We start from the raw sequence: 20,569 nt of genomic DNA, 5'->3' as shown, positions 1-20,569 counted from the left end.
GGGAATATATCTCGGTCTTCATCTCTATCTTAAAGGCGAGGCTGGTGCTCAGATGAGAATGTTATCAGGGTGACCCAAGGGACAACAAAATACGCCACATCTTGGGTTGAAGACATAAATTCTTGCTTTGAGTTAACTAAAACTATGTCACCTGCCAGCAAAAGTCATCCAGACAAGATTAAATCTCACGGGAGCCTGTGTAAATATATGGGTGTGGTAAAGAGAGACATCATTACAATAAAAGATAATAAAATAAGATTGTGTTATTTTATTGTCTTGATCTGCTCAGTAGCCTGTTTCACCTGGTTCCCACCTGGTTCTAATTAGCTAATCAGCGCACCTGGCTTGGATTTTTAGTACTCCTCAGTAAAGATTGCACTTTTTGCAACACTCACATTGCAGCCTTCCTATACATCTAAGTAGGGTTTGTTGATGAGAGCCTACAGTTTCTCCAGAATCCTCAGATATGGCGGAGGTATTGATCAGCTTCTTTGAAAATGCTGACAACATCCGCCTGCAGTTTTCCTTGAAGCTAAAAATATGCTGGTTGAGTTTGATTTTCTCAGTTCCTGCTGAACCTTATCTTGACGTTTCTTGATGTTCTGTCACACACAAAATTAATCTTTTTTTTTCTTTTTAGGCCAATTATGAAAGAACAATCTCCACCCAAAATCTCTTTTGCAGGAATTGTCACTTTATTGCATCTAAATTCTTACACTGGATAGATATATAAAGAGAAACTTTGAAATAAAGACATCATGTTGCACAAAGCATAAATACTGTGAGAAATAATAGTTTCAGTGACGAGGCAATGCTGCTTAATATGTCAGATTATAACACTCATTTATATTGCAAAAAAGTTTACTTTGCGGTTAAATGGAGAAAATAAGTTGATTATGGTGATTTTAGCAGTACTTTGACCTAAAAAAGTGATGCAAATGAATATCTGAAGCTAAAAATCTCACTGTATTGTTTATTTCACGTGCAGGGAATATAAGATTAGAGACACAGTCTTGTCATTCTGTCAACTGAGAAATATCTGCTTCCTGTATTTTCCTCTCAAGACCACCAGAACTGCTGCGCTGCTTCCTCTCCTCCAACCGTATGCCAGTTTCTTTCATGCAACAACATTATTTACTCCAGTGTAAAATGACACACTTTAAGCCAGTTTGAAAGCACCCAGAAAGGTGGAATCTCCTTCCAGGGAAATGTTGGCCACAGAGCGGGGGATCAGAAGCTCCAAGAAGTCTCCTCTCTCCAGCTTCACAATCCCTGAGGAATTCAAATGATTAGGTTGTTTTTTTCCGCATAACAAAGACAAAGAAAAAAAAATCCAATCCCTTCAGCTACTGACACACATGTGGAATCATTCCACAGACATAGACATGCTTCTCATTAGCAGGTGATGCTTAATGGTTTGACATTGCTGGGCAAACTTGGTAACACAGGCTCACCTCCTGTGTAGCAGGTGTTGAACGCGTATTTAGGGTTCATGCTCTGGATGCAGCGGAACAGATGCACATCCGGTTCCTCATTTCCCACAACATACTTCTTCCATCGGATCACCAAATGGCCCATTGTAAAGGTGCTGTCCATGTAGTAGACCTGCACACAATCAGAATCACAATGGATCGGAGCATTGTCGGAGCATTTGCTTTATTTAATGATACATGCACATTTTGCATTCTGTCCATTTTTAGCTGACATTTTTTTCAAGGTCAAAAACCAAATTCATGTAAAGATTCAGCCCAACCTTTTCCCAGCACAATGTGTGGAGCGAAGAGGAAAAAAAAATCTAGATATTTGCTAATAGAGTAGCAGCAGCCCCCAGTGGGAAAGTAATGCCATGACAGCAAACCAACCCACCTGACTGTACACAAAGTAGAAGCCCTCCTCTTTGACTACAATCCGGTCACCATCTGCCTCCAGAGCAGAGCCTTTCTTCAGTCCAACCTGCCAGGGGATACCGGTGTATTGGCCAGAGGGAAGATCTGACCAAAGATAAAACATCTAATTAAAAAAGCACCAAAAACTAAAATGTTTCTTTAAAATCAAAGCTGAACATATGTTGCGTTTGATCTCTGGGTATTTAGAGACAAAGAGAGCTCACACACACACAGAGAAATGTACTGTATAGAAAAGACGCACACACTGTACCTTTGCTGAAAGTTTTTCTGCTGTTGTTTGCCAACAGCTGGAGGCAGGACTGAGAAGCTGGGAAAATACCAAAGAGTTATGTCTTTGCACTCAGATCCTTTATTTAACCAAAAAAAAAGTTTTGGTTCCTTTGAATGCCATGTAGGGAACTACAGTTACAAGAAAAACAGTATCATTCTAAATAATGTCTGTTGCATCACAACTTAATTTTAGGTTTAGTTCAAGTAATCAGATTTAGTGGAAGAGAACAATATTTTCTCTGAAATGTTGAACCGTCAAGTTAAAATACTTCGATAAAATATGAGCGCATTGTTTTTAAACAGAATAGTTACCATGTTTTTAATGGAGTTCTGTAAAAAAAAGAACAAAAAACATCATACCTGCTGTAGGTAGCTCTTTTAACAAACTCACTTTAGAGAAATAGAGTTTATTCAAGCAACTACAATATAAAAAAATAAATCATAGTGGTTTATTCAAACTCTATTTTATCAACCTTTACACTACTGTCAGTTTTACATTACAACATGTTTTTTTGATCGAAATATAATGATATTCCTGGTGGAAGGGTCCCATGCTGCACCAGGAGTGTTACAGCCTTTAAAGGGTTACTGTATCCACAGCAGGTAAGTTATTAATTGTTCAGAACCTTTCTTTTTAAGTAAATGCACTCAACTACTTTTCATCGCAGCAAAACCCTTTTGCATCAGCACTAAAGAGCAGTGGGAATCTTGAATTGTTAAAATGTGTATTTTCCTACAATCAATAAAGTTCTATAATTCAATAGCTTTACCACAGGGGATTTCTTTCTTTTTGAGTGGTTATCTCTAAAACAGAGAAGGTATTCTGATTTGGCTGTAAGTTTGTTTGAAGTGGACAGTGTTTCAAGGCAAGTGTGTTTTAGAAGAAAACAAATGGTTTTCTCTGAGTGTTGCAATTGACAACCGACCAAGAGAAACAGCCAAATACATGTGCTCAAATGCATCGCTCTTTTTGCTGGTAATCCAAAAGTTCGGGTAAAGGCAAAGGAACAAAATATACAAACACAACTTGTCTAACGTTAACACGGGCCTTACCTAACCTCTCTGCCTCTGACAGCGTTCTCCTTATCCTTATTTGGGTGACGGCATGTTGAGAGCTCGGAGGCTCTTGGATGCGTCTCCTGCTACTGATATTTTCAGTCTGCACAGACATGACGCACTCCTTAAAAAACATAATGGGAAGTACAATATCTCTTGTGTTTGATGGGTTGTTTCAGGTCATATCTGTAGAGATGAGTGTTTACTCACCTGACCTCTTTGACTGGCCTCTTGTCCTTCTTCTCTCCTGCGACTGATGTCTGATTTGAGCACCTCTACATCAGCTCTGAGAGCCACCAATTCGTACAAGGACAAAGCTGACAGAAAAGAGGAGGTGACAGCGGCTAGAGTCAGCAGGAAAACTGGCCAGGATAGCCTCTTTTCACCTGTGTCCAGTCCGGTTCCTGACTTCATGCCTGCTAAAACTGACATCACGTGGGAATGATAAATCCTTAAAAAGCTCACACTGGCAGCATGACGGGTCTCATGCCTGAACTCCTGATTCACTTTTCTTTTCACAAACGTGGGATAGTGGAGTTTTTCTTCTGTCCTCAAGTTTTCCCCCCAAGAGCCTCAGACCTTACCGGAGCTTTCTACCCTTCTCCAAAGAGTGAGTTCCTTAACTCTCGTTTCTGTCTTTCGGTTGCTCAGAGATCAAGTCTGAGAGAGTGCGCAGTAGATGTAAAAAAGAAAAAAAAAGGACAAAACAGCTTCCCCTCTATTGTTCCTCTCAGCTAACCACACTAACAGCTTCCTGTCCTACCAGCAGCCCTGCGAGACCTCTAAACCATCTCTTCTCATCAAACACACCTCATCTTTTCCACACGACAAACCATTCATGTAAGCCTTATATACGGTTTACAAAAAAAAAAAGGAAAAAAAAAGAAAAATTAGTTAAAACAAACTAAAAGGATAGATATTAATAATAACGGCTAGATTTGCCTAAAACAAGGAAGTGCCAAACTTACTTCATCGTCAAGCAACATCACAACCAGGCAAAACAAACTGTAATTCCGAGAATTAAAAAAGGTGACGTGCTGTTTATTTACACAGATTATATAAACCATTTCTAAGAGAAGTTGTTCTAAAAAAAATGCTGTACAATGACAAATCCATAATTTGATTTTTCTTTCAGCCCTAATTTAGCAAACTTGACTCAGGAAGGTTTTCCAGTGTCCTAAAAGTAGCAGAAATGTTTGCATTTATAAAACATAATTGTATTTTTAATGCAAGTAACACACAAAAAAGGATGCATAGATAGAAAAGGAAAGCAATAAATCAAAAATTCATCAATTAGCCTAAACAAATTGGTTTAAATTAGCAAAGAGCTTCTCTTTCAAACACCAAGAGTGCATACTATTGTGAAAGGACTGTGAGGTGTAATATTCTTCCACTGCTGGAGGAATATTATCTTTAAACTCTCAGTTGGCTCTGCCTGAGAATCTGTCATAACTCTGTGGTCGATAAAGCCACAAGCTGTGAAATACCTTTCAAAACTAAAGTCACTCAACACAACTCCCCGCTGAAACCGAATCGCGCAACAAGGAAACCATAAATCATTTCTGCACAGAAACACTGCTGAGTACTCTGAATATGAGGTCATCTCAGGTGGACAGGAAGACAGTGGACATGTGTCCTGAGGTCAGACAAGTCCAGGATTCAGCTGGTCCTTGTGAAAATATGACCCAAAAGTGAAAGCAAGGATCCATGCTGTTATCTCCTGAAGGTACAGTGGTGACTGTGGCGAGAAGATCTCCAGTTCTATTAGCAGGAAAAATCCAATTTCATTCTGCACACGTTACTACAGCGTAGCTTTATATTAGACCCAGAGCGACAGCTTTGACACATACATTACGACCAGTGGTGGACAGTAACAGAGTACATTTACTTGATTACTGTACTTAAGTACATTTTTTGAGAATCTTTACTTTACGTGAGTAATTTTTTTGGGGGGGAACTTATAACTTTCACTCCACTACCTTTCTAGGAAGCTAGTCGTTACTTCGTGGTAATAGATTCAACCTTAAAACTTTATTCCATGGTGAAAGTGGGAGGAGAATCAAGACTCTCTGGTTTGGTGTGTTTTTATGCAAAAAAAAAATCCTTATTTTGTGTGGCATTTTTATGCTGACATTCTTTCCAGGTGGTGTAGAAGTTGTAGCAGAGTGATTCTACGCGTCAATACATCAGGTGGTTTCTGAAAGTTACAAGGTTCTGCAAAATTACTCTGAAAATTATACAGCAACATACTGATATTAGAACATTTAATTTGTACTTGTGAATACTTAAGTACTTTTAAATGCATGTACTTTTGAATACTTCAGTATTTTCAAAAGTGAGTACTTCAGTACTTTAACTTGAGTACATTTTTGACCGAGCAACTTTTACTTGTAGTTGAGTAAGATTTGACCATGAGTATCAATACTTTTACTCAAGTACTATAGTTGAGTACTTATGACATATTTGTCTCATACAGCAGACGTAAGGTTTACAATGAAGAGGAGTCAGACAACACAAAAAAGTGAAATATGGACACAAATTCCTCTTGTAAAAATACAGCAGTTAAAACCATAGTTCAGGCATTTTAACTAGTTCTGTGAAAAGATGTCTGTAGGCAGCCTAAGTTTCTGGATGACTTCAGTTTGAGATTAGTTCTGACCATCAACACGTTTTAAAATACTCGAACAAATAACCCAGGTTTTTCTTGTTGTTGGGAATTGAAGCCAGCAGGACCAGGTTTTCTCGTGATGCAGAATTTTAAGGTCCACTTACTCCCCTGCATTCAATCATGGAGTCACATGCCCTTTCCTCCATTCATCCATTCATTTTCTTTTACCTGCTTTTTCCTTTCCAGGTTGCAGGGAGCTCCAGCGGTCACTGGGTGGGAGGCGGGGTGCACCTTGGACAGGTCACAAGTCCATCAACACGAGGGCTTAAAACCTGTACTGGGACCAACCTGTGGGGACTTTGTTCCTATTTAGCTTCAACTTCAGGAATCCTGCATGGTGTCCAGCTGTAATACACACCGCTGGTTCTGATGGAATGGCAAGCAAACGGCCAGTCTTAGCAAGTATAAGAATGAAGTGGATCAAAGCTGTCTTAAAACAACTCCAATCCTAAAAAAATCATAGTATTTTTTTTATTAAACCTTTACCAGGAAAGAAATTCATTGAGATCATAAATCTCTTTTACAAGGATGTCCTGAAACCTCAGTTTCAGTCATTCAAACAGCTATTTACGAAATATTCACTTTTCCACAGAACCCCACTTCAAAAAATTGATACTATTTCTTCATATCCCGGTTGCAATGATTTTAAAAGCATAAAAGAAAAAGGTTGTGTAACAGTTAACCTCAATGTGGTAAACATGTCCTCTAATTTTAATTGCTGGCATCAAATTCTAGATTTGTTTAGACATTTTTTAAACAAAGAATTTAGTCATTATGAATCATTCTTTAGTATTTTGTGTTTTCTTGACAACTGGTACAAACAACTAATCAAATTACAGATTTGTGATTTTTTTTTTGCGTTGCGTTTTTGAAAACTTCCCAGCTTTCCTGAAACCGTGGTCAGTCACTATTACGGAGCCATTGTTTAAAAAACCAGTGATTACAGCGAGCAACAGAACAAGCCAATATGAAAGGATGTATCAATTTATTGCATGTTACCAATACAGAAAATAGAAAGTGAAAATGTGTGCTTACAAAAGAAGTCGACAGAGATTTGAAATAGAAAAGAAACTCTGAAATGGAAAAAAAAAACAGTACCAATGATTTAAAAACAGCTCATTCACATGTCTCTTTGGGCAGACAGCCCTTCAGTGAATCTTCGGAGGATTTATGGTTTAAGTCATTAAATTTGTACGCAAAGTATTTCAACACCGTGCACACTACAGGCGACTCCATGTCATCACATGTGAGCCTGAGAAAACAAAAGCAACCCATAAATCTGAAATACCAACATTTTCAACTGGGTTCATATGAACATGACAATATGATCCACAGTGCATTAGTTTTTGTTTCATATTTAAAAAGACATTCAGTTTTTCTTTTCTGTTTCAGTTCATTGCCATTGTGTTCAAACGGTAGCAACACATTTGGCGAGGACGAAAAAACTCATTTAATTTGTTTCAAAACAATACTTGTATGAATCAAGGACACCAAGTGAAAGACATGTTCCTAAATGTCTTGTTCCCTGTTTTTCTCTTTTGTTATTTTTTTTTTTCATGAATTGTAAAGATTGTGCAATTTCAATCAACAGCAGAAATTCATAAAACCATATCGGTGGAACAAATGAGTGAATATTTACATAGTTGAACTCAGCATGTGGATTTATTATGTTACAAAAACAAAAGGTCTGAAACTGTTTGGGGGGTAATCAGTGGAAAAAGTCACAGCAATGGAAGAAATAAGCATCACTGATTACACATTCTTTTGTAATAACGCATGGAGATTTAAGACCACCTTTTACATTCATAGTGGCTTCAAGACCGTTTCAAGTTGTAATGAAAATGAGACAAATTTTATCTTTTCGGAGCCGACGTGTTCTTTTTCTTTTAAGTCTAATATGGCTGAAATCTGTTGAATGAATTCAAATGGCTTTCAAACCACTGCAGTGCAGCGTGCTGCATTTAAAAAAGCAAAGAGCAGACAATAGTGTTTTAATCACCAGGCTTTGCTCTGTCTCTGGAAGACATGCAGGAAAGGGTAATTAGCTCATTAAATGCTCCCACCCCCCCTCCCCAAGTGACAATAACCATTCTGCCAGAGAAGCACGAGGGGGAAACAGAATCCTCCAATTAACAATTACAACGATAAAGATAACAGCTTATAAATCATAACATTCGATCAAAAACTCTCACACTTTATTCATTGTAACTCGACAGGTTTTTTACATTTTTTCTTTCTTAAAATGTCTTAATACAACATTAATGTTAGCATATAGTGATTATGAGAGGTGGACGAATGAGGACTGGCCACTCGTGGAAGGTTTTCTCAGAGTGACAAGTGCGTAAAAGATGGAAAATAAAATTTAAAGTCCTCTTTTGTTTACAAACCAAATGTCCAGCTGTAACAAACACAAGCTGTCTGACTTAAACTGCTACGTTTTGAAGTATAATTTTTAAAATTTTCATTTTAGGAATTTGCCCGCTGCAGCAGAAAGGAATAACATCTTTTCTGTCAACAGATATATTCATAAAACAGCCTTTTATCACTGTTTTATCATAAGTTCCACAAAACAAAAGCTGTGAGTTTTGTCCTAATTCCCTCCAGTGGATCTACCCAGTGATCAGCAGAGTCAAAGGGGTTGCAGCGACTATGAACTCTTTCTGCAGACAGACTTATATTATAGCACTGGATGAAAACAGACCTGAATAAATCAGAACCAGTTTGTGAATAATCCTCTTTATGAAACAGTAGATTTCAAAGTTGCTTAGTAACAACTACGGCTCATTTAAAAATAACTCCTCTGTGTGCTAGTTGCATTTTAACGTGATGCGGAGCTGGGGGAGAGAAACTTGTAGCTTTTTTTTCTAATCTCAATACAGATGTAGATTTAACAGGAAATAAAAACGTTTAAAAAAAAGGGTTATTTTTCGAATTCTCGTACTTCATCTGACCACCCAATTTTAGCAATCTGAACATAAATATGCAACAATTTCTTCCAAATGTGGCAGACAAAATTTAAAGGTGAGCATAAATTTTAGAACAAGAATGGCTCAAGATGCCAAGCTGCAGCACATACATGACAGTGTTTGTTGTCCAAAAAGAAGGGAAATAAAGATCATCCTTACCCTCTTTGATGTATTGCTTAGAAAATTTTAGCTCACGTAATGAAACTGGCGAATAAACCTGAACAAAAAAAAAGTGCAATATATTAACAAAGCTATCGATATTTACAGTACACCTCTAAATATTATTTTAATGTACAAAATCATACACTGTTACATGTTATTTTCATTTGAGTAATATTCAATTTTACCTCAAATATTACTGGCCCTTTGACGGTTACAATATTATAAGACTGATCGACTGATTTGGAGTAATGTGAACTGATTCGAAGCACAGAATCCTGTGAATGTGACACGTTTTGTGGCATGAGCATGTAGGCTCTGGCTTCATTCATAAAAGGTCGTAAATACATGCATTCGGAACTGCAACACGCACGCAACAAAAACCCAGAAGGATGCTGATACCATCTCTTCCACACTTGAAATTGTGAAAATATTTTTAGCGTATTAAATTTACAGAAAGGTAGAAAGAGTGAAATCAAATAAAACCCAAACGAAAACATACAAAACATACATTCTTTCCACGCATCAGTGAAGTCCCTCCACTACATCCACACTTTGCAGACACAGCCACGTTTGACTGTTTGATCAGATAATGGTGACACTAGCTGAGGGCTGAGCGCCTTCGTCGTGAGCATGGCTCTTCAGCAGATCTTTCATGAACTGCTCCAAAGCAGAGAAGTAGCCCTGACACTGCCACGTGTCGTTGTGCGTGCCTTCTGGAAAGATCGCCAGGCGTTTAGTCCGTGCGGGAGACAGCTCGTAGAGTTGTTTCATCATAACTGGCGGGATGAGTTGGTCCGACAGACCCGACACGAACAGCGACGGCATGCGGCACAACGCCACGTGTCGATAGGACAGGAACTGATTCCTGTAGCACCAAAAGGGCAGCAGACGCATGGGCAAAAAGGAGAAGAGTGTTGCAGCCATGTGGGGGATGCTGAGGAAGGTGTTCTCGACGATAATGGCTGCGACGCGGTGAGGGTTGACTGATGCCAAGCGAACAGCCACAGCACCTCCTAACGAGCGACCGAAGAGTACCACCTTTGTCTTGTCCAGGTCAGGCCGGGTCATAACATAGTCCAATGTGGCCTCGGCGTCCAGGTACAGCCCATCCTCACTGGGCTCTCCCTCACTTTTTCCATAGCCACGGTAGTCCACCAGCACTACATTTGCTTTTAAATTAACGAGCATCAGAAGAGCGTTTGGCACCCTGTGACCAATATTACCCGCGTTCCCGTGGAAATAAAGGATTGTAGGTGGAGCAGAGGAAGTGGGACTGCTTTGATTGCCAGAAGTGACTCCAGGAAGTGCATCCCCTCCCGTGTAACGAAGCAAGATGAGGTTGAGCTTCACACCGTCTTTGGTGCGAATGTACACATTCTCGTGAGGAATCCCCGTTGGCATCGGAACATAAAGGCGAGAGGAGGAGGGCTGGTCGGGGAAGTACAGGAGAACATCCTGAAACTTATAGAGGATGCCCGCCACAGATGCTAGGATGAGAGCGAGGAGGAAAAAGCCTCCATATAGGTGGAAAGTGAGGATGAGGGCCAAAAGGGAGACCCGGCAGGCACCCCAGGACCAGGACACCAGAGTCAGAGTGCAACGCTCCATTGCCCCCCACAGCCTCCAGGGTTTCTCCATGGCTGCACGAGAGCTGAGTCACAAAACACACAATCTGCAAAAAACAGAAAACAAATAACAGAATATAGATGCAGTAAAAACAAACGTTATTCATAAAAAAAAATCCTCCCACAGAAACAATTGGTCTTGGAAAAAAAAAAGAAGTGAAATACAGAAAATCTCTCTGGTAATGTAGCAAATGTTTATTATTTTTGAGTAATTTATAACTATGAAATTAAAAGAAACTAAGCGAACTGACACTATAGAGTCAGTCCAATGGTCTGGGATATTTAAAGCCAATGCAAGTAAATTACAAATTATTAAGAATTTTAAAAAAAGACATTGCAACAAATGTTTCCCTGTTTTTGGGAGGAACTAACAAAATATTGGGGATTTGAAAGTTCTAAAATAATAAAATATAAATAACTATGACTGTTGAATCTTTTTAAACAACCAATCTTTTCACACCATTTTGCTGTAAAACATACCAGTCTAAACCAAACTCTGAGAGATTTGTTTTAAAAAGTTCCTTTATTAAACATGCATGGTGAGATCGTGCAAATAGCTCAAACAGTCGTAATGTGTTGAACTAAATCAAAACACAGCTTATATAGATGTACCCCAAAATTCACTTAATAAAACATTAGAGCTGAAGCACTTAAATAGAAACAGCTGACTCCATGATGAGGGTGCACATACTGGAAACGCTGTCATGTGAATTTTTTCTTCTGTTTGGTTAAAATAGGCGAAATGATCAGTCTTCTGAATTTACTGGATTTACTTTACCAGCTCTGAAGAAAAAAAGTGCTTATGAATAATGACTGAAAAAAACAACACTCGGTTCAGAGGATGCCCTTAGGTTTGTGGAATGCCGAAAAGAAACTGCACTCACATTCTTTTAAAAGCAGATACAACGCAGTTATTAAATAAAGCATTATGTAAAATGTCCCCTCATGCAAAAAAACGCCAAGCCTCGATTTTACCCACACAAACATTCTCAAACGTCGGGGAGTACAGCTTATTTCTTTTAGTGTCAGTGACAATCCTCCCCGTTCTGCATCTAACAAGCAGATAGCGTCGTGGTCAGGTTTAAACAACATACACTGTGATAAGTTAACCATAGCGTAACTACATGCATGCTGTAAATAGAACATGAATATAGGAATGTCTCGACCCCACCCACAAGGAAGAGATGATAAAAGCTGGTGCCTGTCCGACAAAAAAAAAAAGAAACTGCAGTTAGGATAGCTTTCACAAGTAGCTGGTCAAATATCAAATTCACGGAAGTCATAATTAAGTTGTATTTTTGGTCAGTCACGACGAGCCGTCAGCTCAGCCGAGATTGTGCTTATTAGAAGTGCGAAGTCCAACAGAAACTGACGTTAGCCCACTGCCTGCTAGTGCTAGCACCGTTAAATCTAGCTTTCACTTTAGCCACCTAGCTATTCCATTAAAGGGTTGCCTTGGGAGCCAGTTACTCACCTTTCTCTCATTTTTAGCGTCTCAGCTGGTGGAATTGTTTACCGAACAATGGCACATGGACAGCACAGTTACTGTCATTCAGCTCCGCACTGGTAAACAAAACTGTAGTTCTTGCAAAGAGGCAACTGAATGACAGCTACAACCGGTGAGGCTAGCTACACAGGTTAGCATTCCAAGTGTAACCACTCCTTCATTCCGTGCAAAGTTCAGCATCAGAAAATCAGTTCCGGGAAATTTACGGTAAGCTTACATTTATTTATATAGCGCGTCATAACACCAAATAAACACTACAGTAACTGAAAATGCAGATAGATGCTACACTAGTTGATATACTAAACAACAGGTTAAGTTTTTTTTCAAGTTATTTAATCACCAAAATAGTGTAAATATAATTGCGTGCTGTTCTAAATCTACCCACCAGGTGGCGCTATCCGATAGACTATTGTTTCTGGAGCTTACAAAATCAATCTTAACTCTAGTTTAAAAATACTTCATGGTTATGAGGGATAACTAAAGCGGTTTTGCGACAAAGGCAAACTATAATTGCATTTTTTTTGTAATTTGTGTGATATTTAATGTTGACAAAAGCCTTAACAAATCAGCTGTATAGGTTTTATAGTTCAGTACTATGGTATAGTTAGTAAATATAGGCTTTACTAATTGTCAGGGATTGGAAATCTGGCCTGAAGATCTTAAAAGTAAAAGCTACAAACAGACAATCTCCCTGATTATACAATACTAGTGTTTAAAAACAAAAATGAAAAAAAAAAATCATTCAATATAAGTGTATTGAGATCTACCCCTCCTTTTGCATCTCTCTTTGGTTTTGCGGTATTAAATATTTTGCTACTTTGTGTGGCCTTCCAGTAGTCGAAGAGATTTCATCCAGGCTTGCACAACTTTTAGCTGTTCAGCTCGGTCTATGAGGTTTGCTGAATTAGTTCAAAATTAGGTGATAAAACCAGGTGTCTTAAAAAAACAAACAAAGAAAAAACAGTACGAAATCAAAATTTAATAAAATAAGATCATCATACCAGAGCTTATTTGTGAATTATTTACCTCTGGGACCAAAAAAAAAAATTAATCTTGGCAAGTAACTTTAAACGTAACTTATTAAAAATGCTAAAGGTAGGTTTAGCAAAAATTATTTTGACGAAGTTGGTTAAGATGTAGTCATAAATGATGGCTTGTAAAGGATCATGATACTGTGTTTACATAGTTGGCAGACACATATACACACACATGCATACACACACTCATACACGTCTCTTTGAATTATAGGCTATGCTGCATTCTGCTAAATTCAGTTTATAGGAGACTGACAGCTGGCAAGTTCACTCTTTCTTACCTATGACTCAATTACCTTTGACATGACAGTCAAAACATCTATTACACACTCACACCCACACAGGCACAAACTCCCATACACACCCTCTCTGTGACTCTGCTCTCGACACCACGACTCAATTACTTGAAATATAGCACTCTGAACAGCTGGAGGGCACTATAGCTCAATAACACAAAATCAGAGCAGCTATAGGAGGGGCAGTCACTGTGATGGCTTGGCAGCGAATATGCTATCGCCAGGCCGATGGAAGCACTTGTCATTCACGTCACGCTACAGAAGCAGTGGCCACAGAGGGACACAAGAGCAGCAGAGTACAATTCTACAAGGCACCCATGTTATCCTTTGATCATGAAAATTTAAACTGCATTAAAATGAAAATCCAACCACACTGATATTTCTGTCAGTCAGCACTTCTGTGACTTCAACTCAAGGTAAAACTGTCAGGCATTGCATGTTTGCCATTTTTTAATGAATGAATGAATTTATTTATTTTTTTAAATTAAAGACATAGTTAAACTAGCGTGACAGTGCCAGAAGTGGTGCCTCTTTGATTTGTGAGTCACTGAATGCCAAACCCAAAGTGATAGATGTTGAAGTCCATGGCTACATTTAAGATGTGTTGTCACCTTGGAGACAAAGCGTTGCTTTGAGTCAGAAAGGACAGCTATGTAATGGGAACTTATTTTAAACACAACACATTAGAAAGACAGACAGAGGTTACTGACAGAGCAGCTTAATGTTGATTTTCTTCTGTTAAAATCAGGCTATTTCAGAAATTGCAAACTTACAGCTAACAAATGTTCTTATTGCTTTATTACAGAATCATTCAACACAGTTTGGACAGATTTTTGAAAAGGGTATTAGCAAATAATATATTTCCGGCTGTAGATAGCTTTAATACCTTCAGACCTCAGTTTGTAGGAGTAACATTTACTTCTGACCAAATTGGTGAGCAAACAGCTAATCTGAGTAAAGTAGACTGCTGAGCTTAAAGAACTCCAAAAAGAACGTGTAGTCTATTTTGATCTTGGTCCCACTCAGACTAGCCATTAGCTCATCAATTCAGTCATAATGAAACTGTTTTTTTTATTTAGATTGTTCAAAGAGCTATCAACAACAGGTAAGATATTAATTGTTCACAATCTCTCCACAGAGCTTAGCTTCAAAAGATCTGAATTATCCCTTTAACAGTGACCTGAAGCTGACCTGACTTTTGGCATGCACCAATGAGTGTCCTAAATGTTGTGTTTCTCTGAATAGATTAGGTGAAACTTGCTGCATGTCTAAAGCAGCAATTAGGAAGTCTGCTGTAGTGAAGAGGTAAACATTTTTAAAGGCTACATTTTCCTAATTTCCCTTTGAAATAAACCTAGTCTTATACCTATAATGCTATATATCATTCTAATTAGCCTGCCTATACCTTCGTGTGCTCACATGTGTGTGACTTATGGCCCTTATTTTGCCAAAACGCGGGAAGTGGAGATAGAACTGAAAGAAAAACACAAACCAGAAGTAATAATCATTAATACACAGGGTAATTACATGAGAACAGGACATAGTGTTCTAATTGGGTTGGATTGTAATGAGAGGTTGATGGTTTTCTGTAATGATGATTGAGTTACCATCATGCCTCACTGTGCATACAGTATATCTATGACAAGTATAAGACTTGATCACTGTGTCCCTGTTAAGGCTCCTATCACATCTTCAGCATCCTTAGAGAATAAATAATGTAATCTTTAGTCATCCTCCTTTTTCTGACCTCTGTCTAACAGTTTTATTTACAGTCTTTTTTACTTTGTTGTTATAAATCAAACGCAGAGGCCTCTTTTTTTGCCCAAAGCTAAGGTCAGAAAGTAATTTATCTAGCTTTGCATGAAGACTGAAGGCAGGGGGCAAGAGTTTGGCACTTTCCAAAGTTCAAATCCTCCATAGCTGCTAATTATCATATCTCTGTGCTTTGAACTCTGACAGGGCTGGGCCTACTCTTTCCCAAAAACCAAAAATGATTGTGAACAGCGAGACTGGTTTTTGAAATAGCCTGTGGAGACTTCACTGAGCACAGAACTGACTCTTTTTGAAAAATAAAGCTCCATTGTCCAATTGAAGACAGGAGGTTTCTCAACATAGGTTAAGAGCTGTAGGCATTTTAAGGCAGTCCTTAATCCCCGTTCACTCAAAGAACAAATTCACTCAATTTAGGGAAAGATTAGTTACTTTGTGAAGGTCAGTCAGACCAGTAATAAGTGATTGTTTGACTTGTTTTGGGAGATCACTGTTGACAAAGCTGATACCACATGACATGTAGGGTCTGGTTTTCAACAGAAATAGGCAGGTTGCGGTCCAGATTAAAGGTTACTGTTTTATCCTGTGGCGACTGAAAGGTCATCTTTCATTTTGCATTTAATAAATCTATGTGTTTGTGCTCAGGAGTGTAGGTTGCATGGGTGTGTGGGTGCACATGAGCCGACAAAGAAAATGGGCTTAAAAGGCAATATTTAGCCTCTCCACCCTATTCCACCCTTAAACCAACAAAATGAATCTACAGTGAAACAATGATTTTGGTTTATGAAGTACTTTTGTACCACATACATTTTTCTGGAGGTTTGTACTTAACAAATTTTGTCTTGCAATACATGTAGAACATTACTGATAATGAATACAGATAACATAGTCTTGAGTATAAATAACCATAAACGTCTATCTTAATAAGCGTTAAATGCAAAAAGTGTAAAGTTTTCATTTAATGTACATGAACCAATATGAAATATTTGGTCTTGTCCTGGCTCAGACTAGCAATTAACTTATTAGTTTTCTGGTAAGAATTAAACTATTTTTCTCCAAACTGAGGTCTTTCAAAGAGCTATCTACAACAGGTAAGATACTGACAGCTCACAATGTCTCCACAGAACACCATTAAAAAATCCAAACTACCCCTTTTAATAGAGTAGACAGAATACCTTCAAATAATAATTAAATGACTGGTAGTTGACAAACGTAAAAACATTAAAAACTGAGGTTTGTCTGTGTATTTTACTCAAAACAGAGCTGACAGGCAACATGTGAATCTGACCAACTGAACACAGCCTCCTCTCCTAAGCTTTTCCCTTTCTCTCACACAGTTTCAAGCACTTCTCCCTGTCTTACTCACAAACACGCACACACTCTCACGAGCACATGTACACACTCCGAAGCACTAACCCTCCTCCCCTCTTGAGGCCCACACAATAAGAACTTAATGAAAAGGTACTTTACACCGGCAGCTGTGCACAGGGGAGATACCTCTAAATGCCACTGTTAATGGCATGAATTAACAGAGAGCAGCGTGTTCTGTGTCTGTGTGTGAACATCTGCATCCTGATGACAGCGAGTGATACCTGCTTAAGAGACTCATTGAGATTTTGTCCTATATTACAGTACGCGCGCATGTGCTGGCTCACCACCCAGCGGTATATAGGAGCAGCTCATCCGGTTGATTTATGTCCCCAGGCCTCGACGCTGTGGATCCCATCTTGATTACAGTGTATCGCTGCAGCCAAAGCCATGGCCCCCCTGTAACCCCATAAATTAGCCCCACTCTGTGATGGGAGCTCTCCGAATCAGATGACACCAATCCATTTGAGATGATTGATTTAACTACAGACATAATTTCAGCATATCATTTATGCTACCCAGGCCTTCAAATCGAACATCTCACTGGTGCAATGCATCACAGCTCTGGTGAGAGGACGGCAGTGAGAATGGATGTCATCCACGCGTTACTGTGGAGAGGGTCAGTTTTATTGCTATGGTAATAGTTCACGTGCGTGATAATCAAGTGTACACAAATTGTATGAAGCTTTTTTTGATGCTTGCTCATATTTTTAGCTGTATGAACCGATCATGGACTCTCAGGTAGAACACTGTCTACATTCTTCAGCTCCAGTTTCACGCTGAGACACATTGTACAGAGTCAGCACAGAATTTATCACTTTTGACCTTTGTCTGAACTTTACTCTGTCTGTGGCAGATATTTGCTGAGTTTTGCAGCAAAGGGAGAGAGAGAGGAATAAGGAAGAAAGAAGAAGCGTAGTTGTTGATCAGAGAGCAAAGTCATGATGGAATATGTGTAGAAGGAGAGCGCCCCTCACATCAAAGCTGCTTTTAAAGAATTTGCAGAGGTGCAAATGGGCAGGTAACATGAGCTGCAGCGATACAATTTGACCCCATGCTAATGATGAGTAGAAAGTAAAAAAGAAAGAAAGAAAAAAAAATCAGGAAAACCGTGTTAGCCGCTACTATAGAAAGTCGGTTTTTGAATTTGTACAAATTTAGATGGCCAAGAGAAACAGAGATGTATTCTGTGATCATCTGAAGTGGAGTGAACCACTACAGGAGGAGAAGGAGAGGTTTGCACGTGACTGCTAGACTGCAGAGTGTGTCTGCAAAGTCATCTGAGGTCGGTCAGTTTATGTGATGGAATAGATGATGCAGAGCAGAGCCCAGGCTCAACACTTTACTACACTAGGCTTTGAAACCAGTCGACAGATAAGGAGGTGAACCTTGGCTTTATTGACAAACAGGAAAGCCACATGGAGAGTTCAACCCCCACTACAGCATTAGAGCCTACGTGTGAGCTTTGGGTTTAAAGTGGGTTAGCTCCATGAAAGAAGGCTTCATTGGGAGTGTGATCCCATGGATCCTGTAGAAACCAGCGCAAAACTTGGGTTTGGCCATTTTTAGTTGCTGTGCAAGGAAGCATGTGGTGTAAAATAAAGAGTTTATACTTATGTTGCACTGTCTCCACACTAAGCTAACTTTGAAGAAAGTAAAGAAATGAAGTTGAGAAAATGAAAACAGCTCCCGCCAAATAAGTTCCTACCTTTACTTTAGCATCACACATTGTCACTGTATTTTCTCAACTAAAGAATGTTTATGTTGTGTGATTACTGAGTGGCCTACAAGCATCATATGTTATCTGGGCACTAACCAGACAACGCTGTTGTTTTTTCTGCTTTTTCTTACTGCATTTTGTCCTTTTTTTACTACATGCTATTCACATTTAGACAACCTTTTTCAAAACAACAAAAACATTAAAAAAATAAAATAAATATTTGTTTAATTAAAAAATGGGAGAAGCAAAAAAATCAATTATTTTTTGTACAAATATTCTGAACAAGTGGGAGTCAGTGATACCAGTCAGATTAAGAAAACAGTCCAGGATTCTACACTGTGGTTTCAGCTCAGACTTCAGTTTAGTTTAGATGCCTCAAAAGTGAAATTTCAGATGGGGCAAGAACTCACATGGACAGTACAAGGGACTGAGCTGCTGATGTTTTTTTTCATAAACTGCCTATGGGTAAAAGGCCATGAAGGCCACATGGACTTTCTTACTCAAGGCCATAACGGACAAGCAAAAGAAGCGTTTTCTGTACCTGTTGTTTATGGATTGAGGGAGAACGTCAGACTATCTGAAAAAAGCCCAAGTCAACACAGAGAGAACATGTAAACTTTACCCAGAAAGGACAGCACCACCAAAATTTAAACCAGACTCTTTCTAATTGAGCAGTTTAGGTGTTAAACATTACATCCCTCAAACTCCAAAATGAACAAAATCATTAAAACGTGACATTTTATGTTAATAAACCTTCAGCTAACTAAAAACAGGGTATATTGAAATTTAACTTGTTTGCAACAGAGAGCTCAAATTGTCTCTGCATGTTAATACAAGGTCATCAATTGTAATGGTAGAACTACATTTTAAAAAATAATAAAGTTTTTTAAATTAAGCATAAGTATCTAAATGTTTTATTATTAGTTCTACTTCAAAGGCAGCATGTTTAATACAGTGTGACAAAATGGGAAGTTAATGATTAAAAAAAAAATAATAATAAAAAACCCTTTAAATTAACTTAAATGGCAGGCGGAATAATGTTTCAAACCAACCAAATTTTCATCAAGCAGTAGCTACATGCTGTCATACAAGCTTGTAAAACAGAGCGATTATGATTGTGACATTTTTGAAAGACCATATGAAGGAGATGGATTCCAAACTGTATCCTTGTTTTAGTTTAGCTGTTTAATGTGCGGCCCCTCTTTCAATTTTAGAAAGTGAACGTGGCCCTGTGGAAACAACTGCTGCCCAGCCCTGCCACTGATATATATTTTTATGTATTACTAATAGCCAGGAGAGGGTGACTGCTGTTAGGTCAAATAGGTATCATCAAGTAAATGCCCTGAAGATTTATTGCCACAGTGAATAATTTTCTAAATAGTTTATTGGGTTGACTACAAATCTGTCTTGTGCTTCACAATATCAAGGCTAGCACTAATAACAGTGGCTGACTAAAGCACCTGTGTGAGGGTGTGAATACTGATATGCTGGCATTCCTTAAATAGTGCAGGTACATTTTTAGTAATGGTTTAACTTGTAAGCAGGCAAACATGCAGGCTAGAAGGTAAAATGTTAAGATTTTGGCTTTTTGAAGGAGAATAACTGTGCACATTTTCTTTTCAATTTAGGCTGTTCTAAAAACATGTCACTCATTGGTGTAATAAATGCTCAGTTACGTCACTCAAAATAAAACTTTGGGCATGCTTCAGTTGCACGAAGATGCCAGATCTCATCAGACTCACACACAGAGAAACGCAACTAAAAACTTTGCTTCAAGAATCAATTACAAACTTGGAAGCAATTTAAAAAAACCTTGTTGCTATTTCACTTTGCTGAAAAGCACAATTATCCTTTATACTTGTGCGTTACTCAGCCTACATCATATAGTGGTGGTTTGAGAGAAACACGCAGATTGTGTAGCTTTTGTATTTGATGCCAAAGCATTAAAAATATTCCCCTTAGATTTTCCTTTTAAGATAAAGGATTGGCTCATTTTTCTTTTTGTTCAATTAGTTTTTACTGCATTTTAAATCAGCGTAACATCCTGTAAACAGATAATTTCACAGTGAAAACAAATAACATCAACAGCAATCTCTACAGTAACATACTGTACATTGCTTTAATTGAAAATAAATAGATTATTTTACTGTTATTACAACTGATTTAATTTACTGTAGGACTTATCAGAGTGTAATTGTGATATCTGATGTAAACAAAGAG

At 38.4% G+C, this 20,569-nt stretch overlaps 2 protein-coding genes across 3 annotated transcripts; both read right to left on the bottom strand.

Moving 5' to 3' along the window:
- Positions 1 to 672: 672 nt before the first annotated feature.
- Positions 673 to 4,053, bottom strand: tnfsf13b (TNF superfamily member 13b). Of its 2 annotated transcripts, none has more exons than XM_017410206.3 (6): positions 3,444 to 4,053; positions 3,231 to 3,357; positions 2,158 to 2,214; positions 1,867 to 1,991; positions 1,455 to 1,605; positions 673 to 1,272 (listed from the first exon to the last, which is right to left on the bottom strand). In XM_017410206.3, the coding sequence occupies exons 1-6, from the start codon at positions 3,663 to 3,665 to the stop codon at positions 1,160 to 1,162; spliced, it is 795 nt and encodes a 264-aa protein (XP_017265695.1). In that variant the 5' UTR covers positions 3,666 to 4,053; the 3' UTR covers positions 673 to 1,159. The 2 variants fall into 2 exon arrangements, with proteins under 2 accessions (XP_017265695.1, XP_017265696.1); XM_017410207.3 differs by having other exon boundaries at positions 3,231 to 3,336; positions 3,444 to 4,052.
- A 2,816-nt stretch (positions 4,054 to 6,869) lies between these two features.
- Positions 6,870 to 12,326, bottom strand: abhd13 (abhydrolase domain containing 13). The gene is made up of 2 exons (XM_017410131.3): positions 12,129 to 12,326; positions 6,870 to 10,701 (listed from the first exon to the last, which is right to left on the bottom strand). The coding sequence occupies exon 2, from the start codon at positions 10,665 to 10,667 to the stop codon at positions 9,612 to 9,614; it is 1,056 nt and encodes a 351-aa protein (XP_017265620.1). The 5' UTR covers positions 10,668 to 10,701; positions 12,129 to 12,326; the 3' UTR covers positions 6,870 to 9,611.
- Positions 12,327 to 20,569: the final 8,243 nt, after the last annotated feature.

This window comes from Kryptolebias marmoratus, linkage group LG6, assembly GCF_001649575.2.
Source record: "Kryptolebias marmoratus isolate JLee-2015 linkage group LG6, ASM164957v2, whole genome shotgun sequence".
NCBI classification, from domain to species: domain Eukaryota; kingdom Metazoa; phylum Chordata; class Actinopteri; order Cyprinodontiformes; family Rivulidae; genus Kryptolebias; species Kryptolebias marmoratus.
The sequence above is the reverse complement of the archived record's forward strand: the minus strand, read 5'-3'. Positions and strand labels throughout refer to the sequence as shown.

Coding starts and splice junctions, on each gene's coding strand:
- abhd13 (XM_017410131.3), bottom strand. CDS start 10,667: ATGGAGAAACCCTGGAGGCTGTGGGGGGCAATGGAGCGTTGCACTCTG.
- tnfsf13b (XM_017410206.3), bottom strand. CDS start 3,665: ATGTCAGTTTTAGCAGGCATGAAGTCAGGAACCGGACTGGACACAGGT. Junction 3,358..3,443: donor AGGCCAGTCAAAGAGGTCAG/GTGAGTAAACAC, acceptor ATGTTTTTTAAG/GAGTGCGTCATGTCTGTGCA. Junction 2,215..3,230: donor GTCAGAGGCAGAGAGGTTAG/GTAAGGCCCGTG, acceptor GTATTTTCCCAG/CTTCTCAGTCCTGCCTCCAG.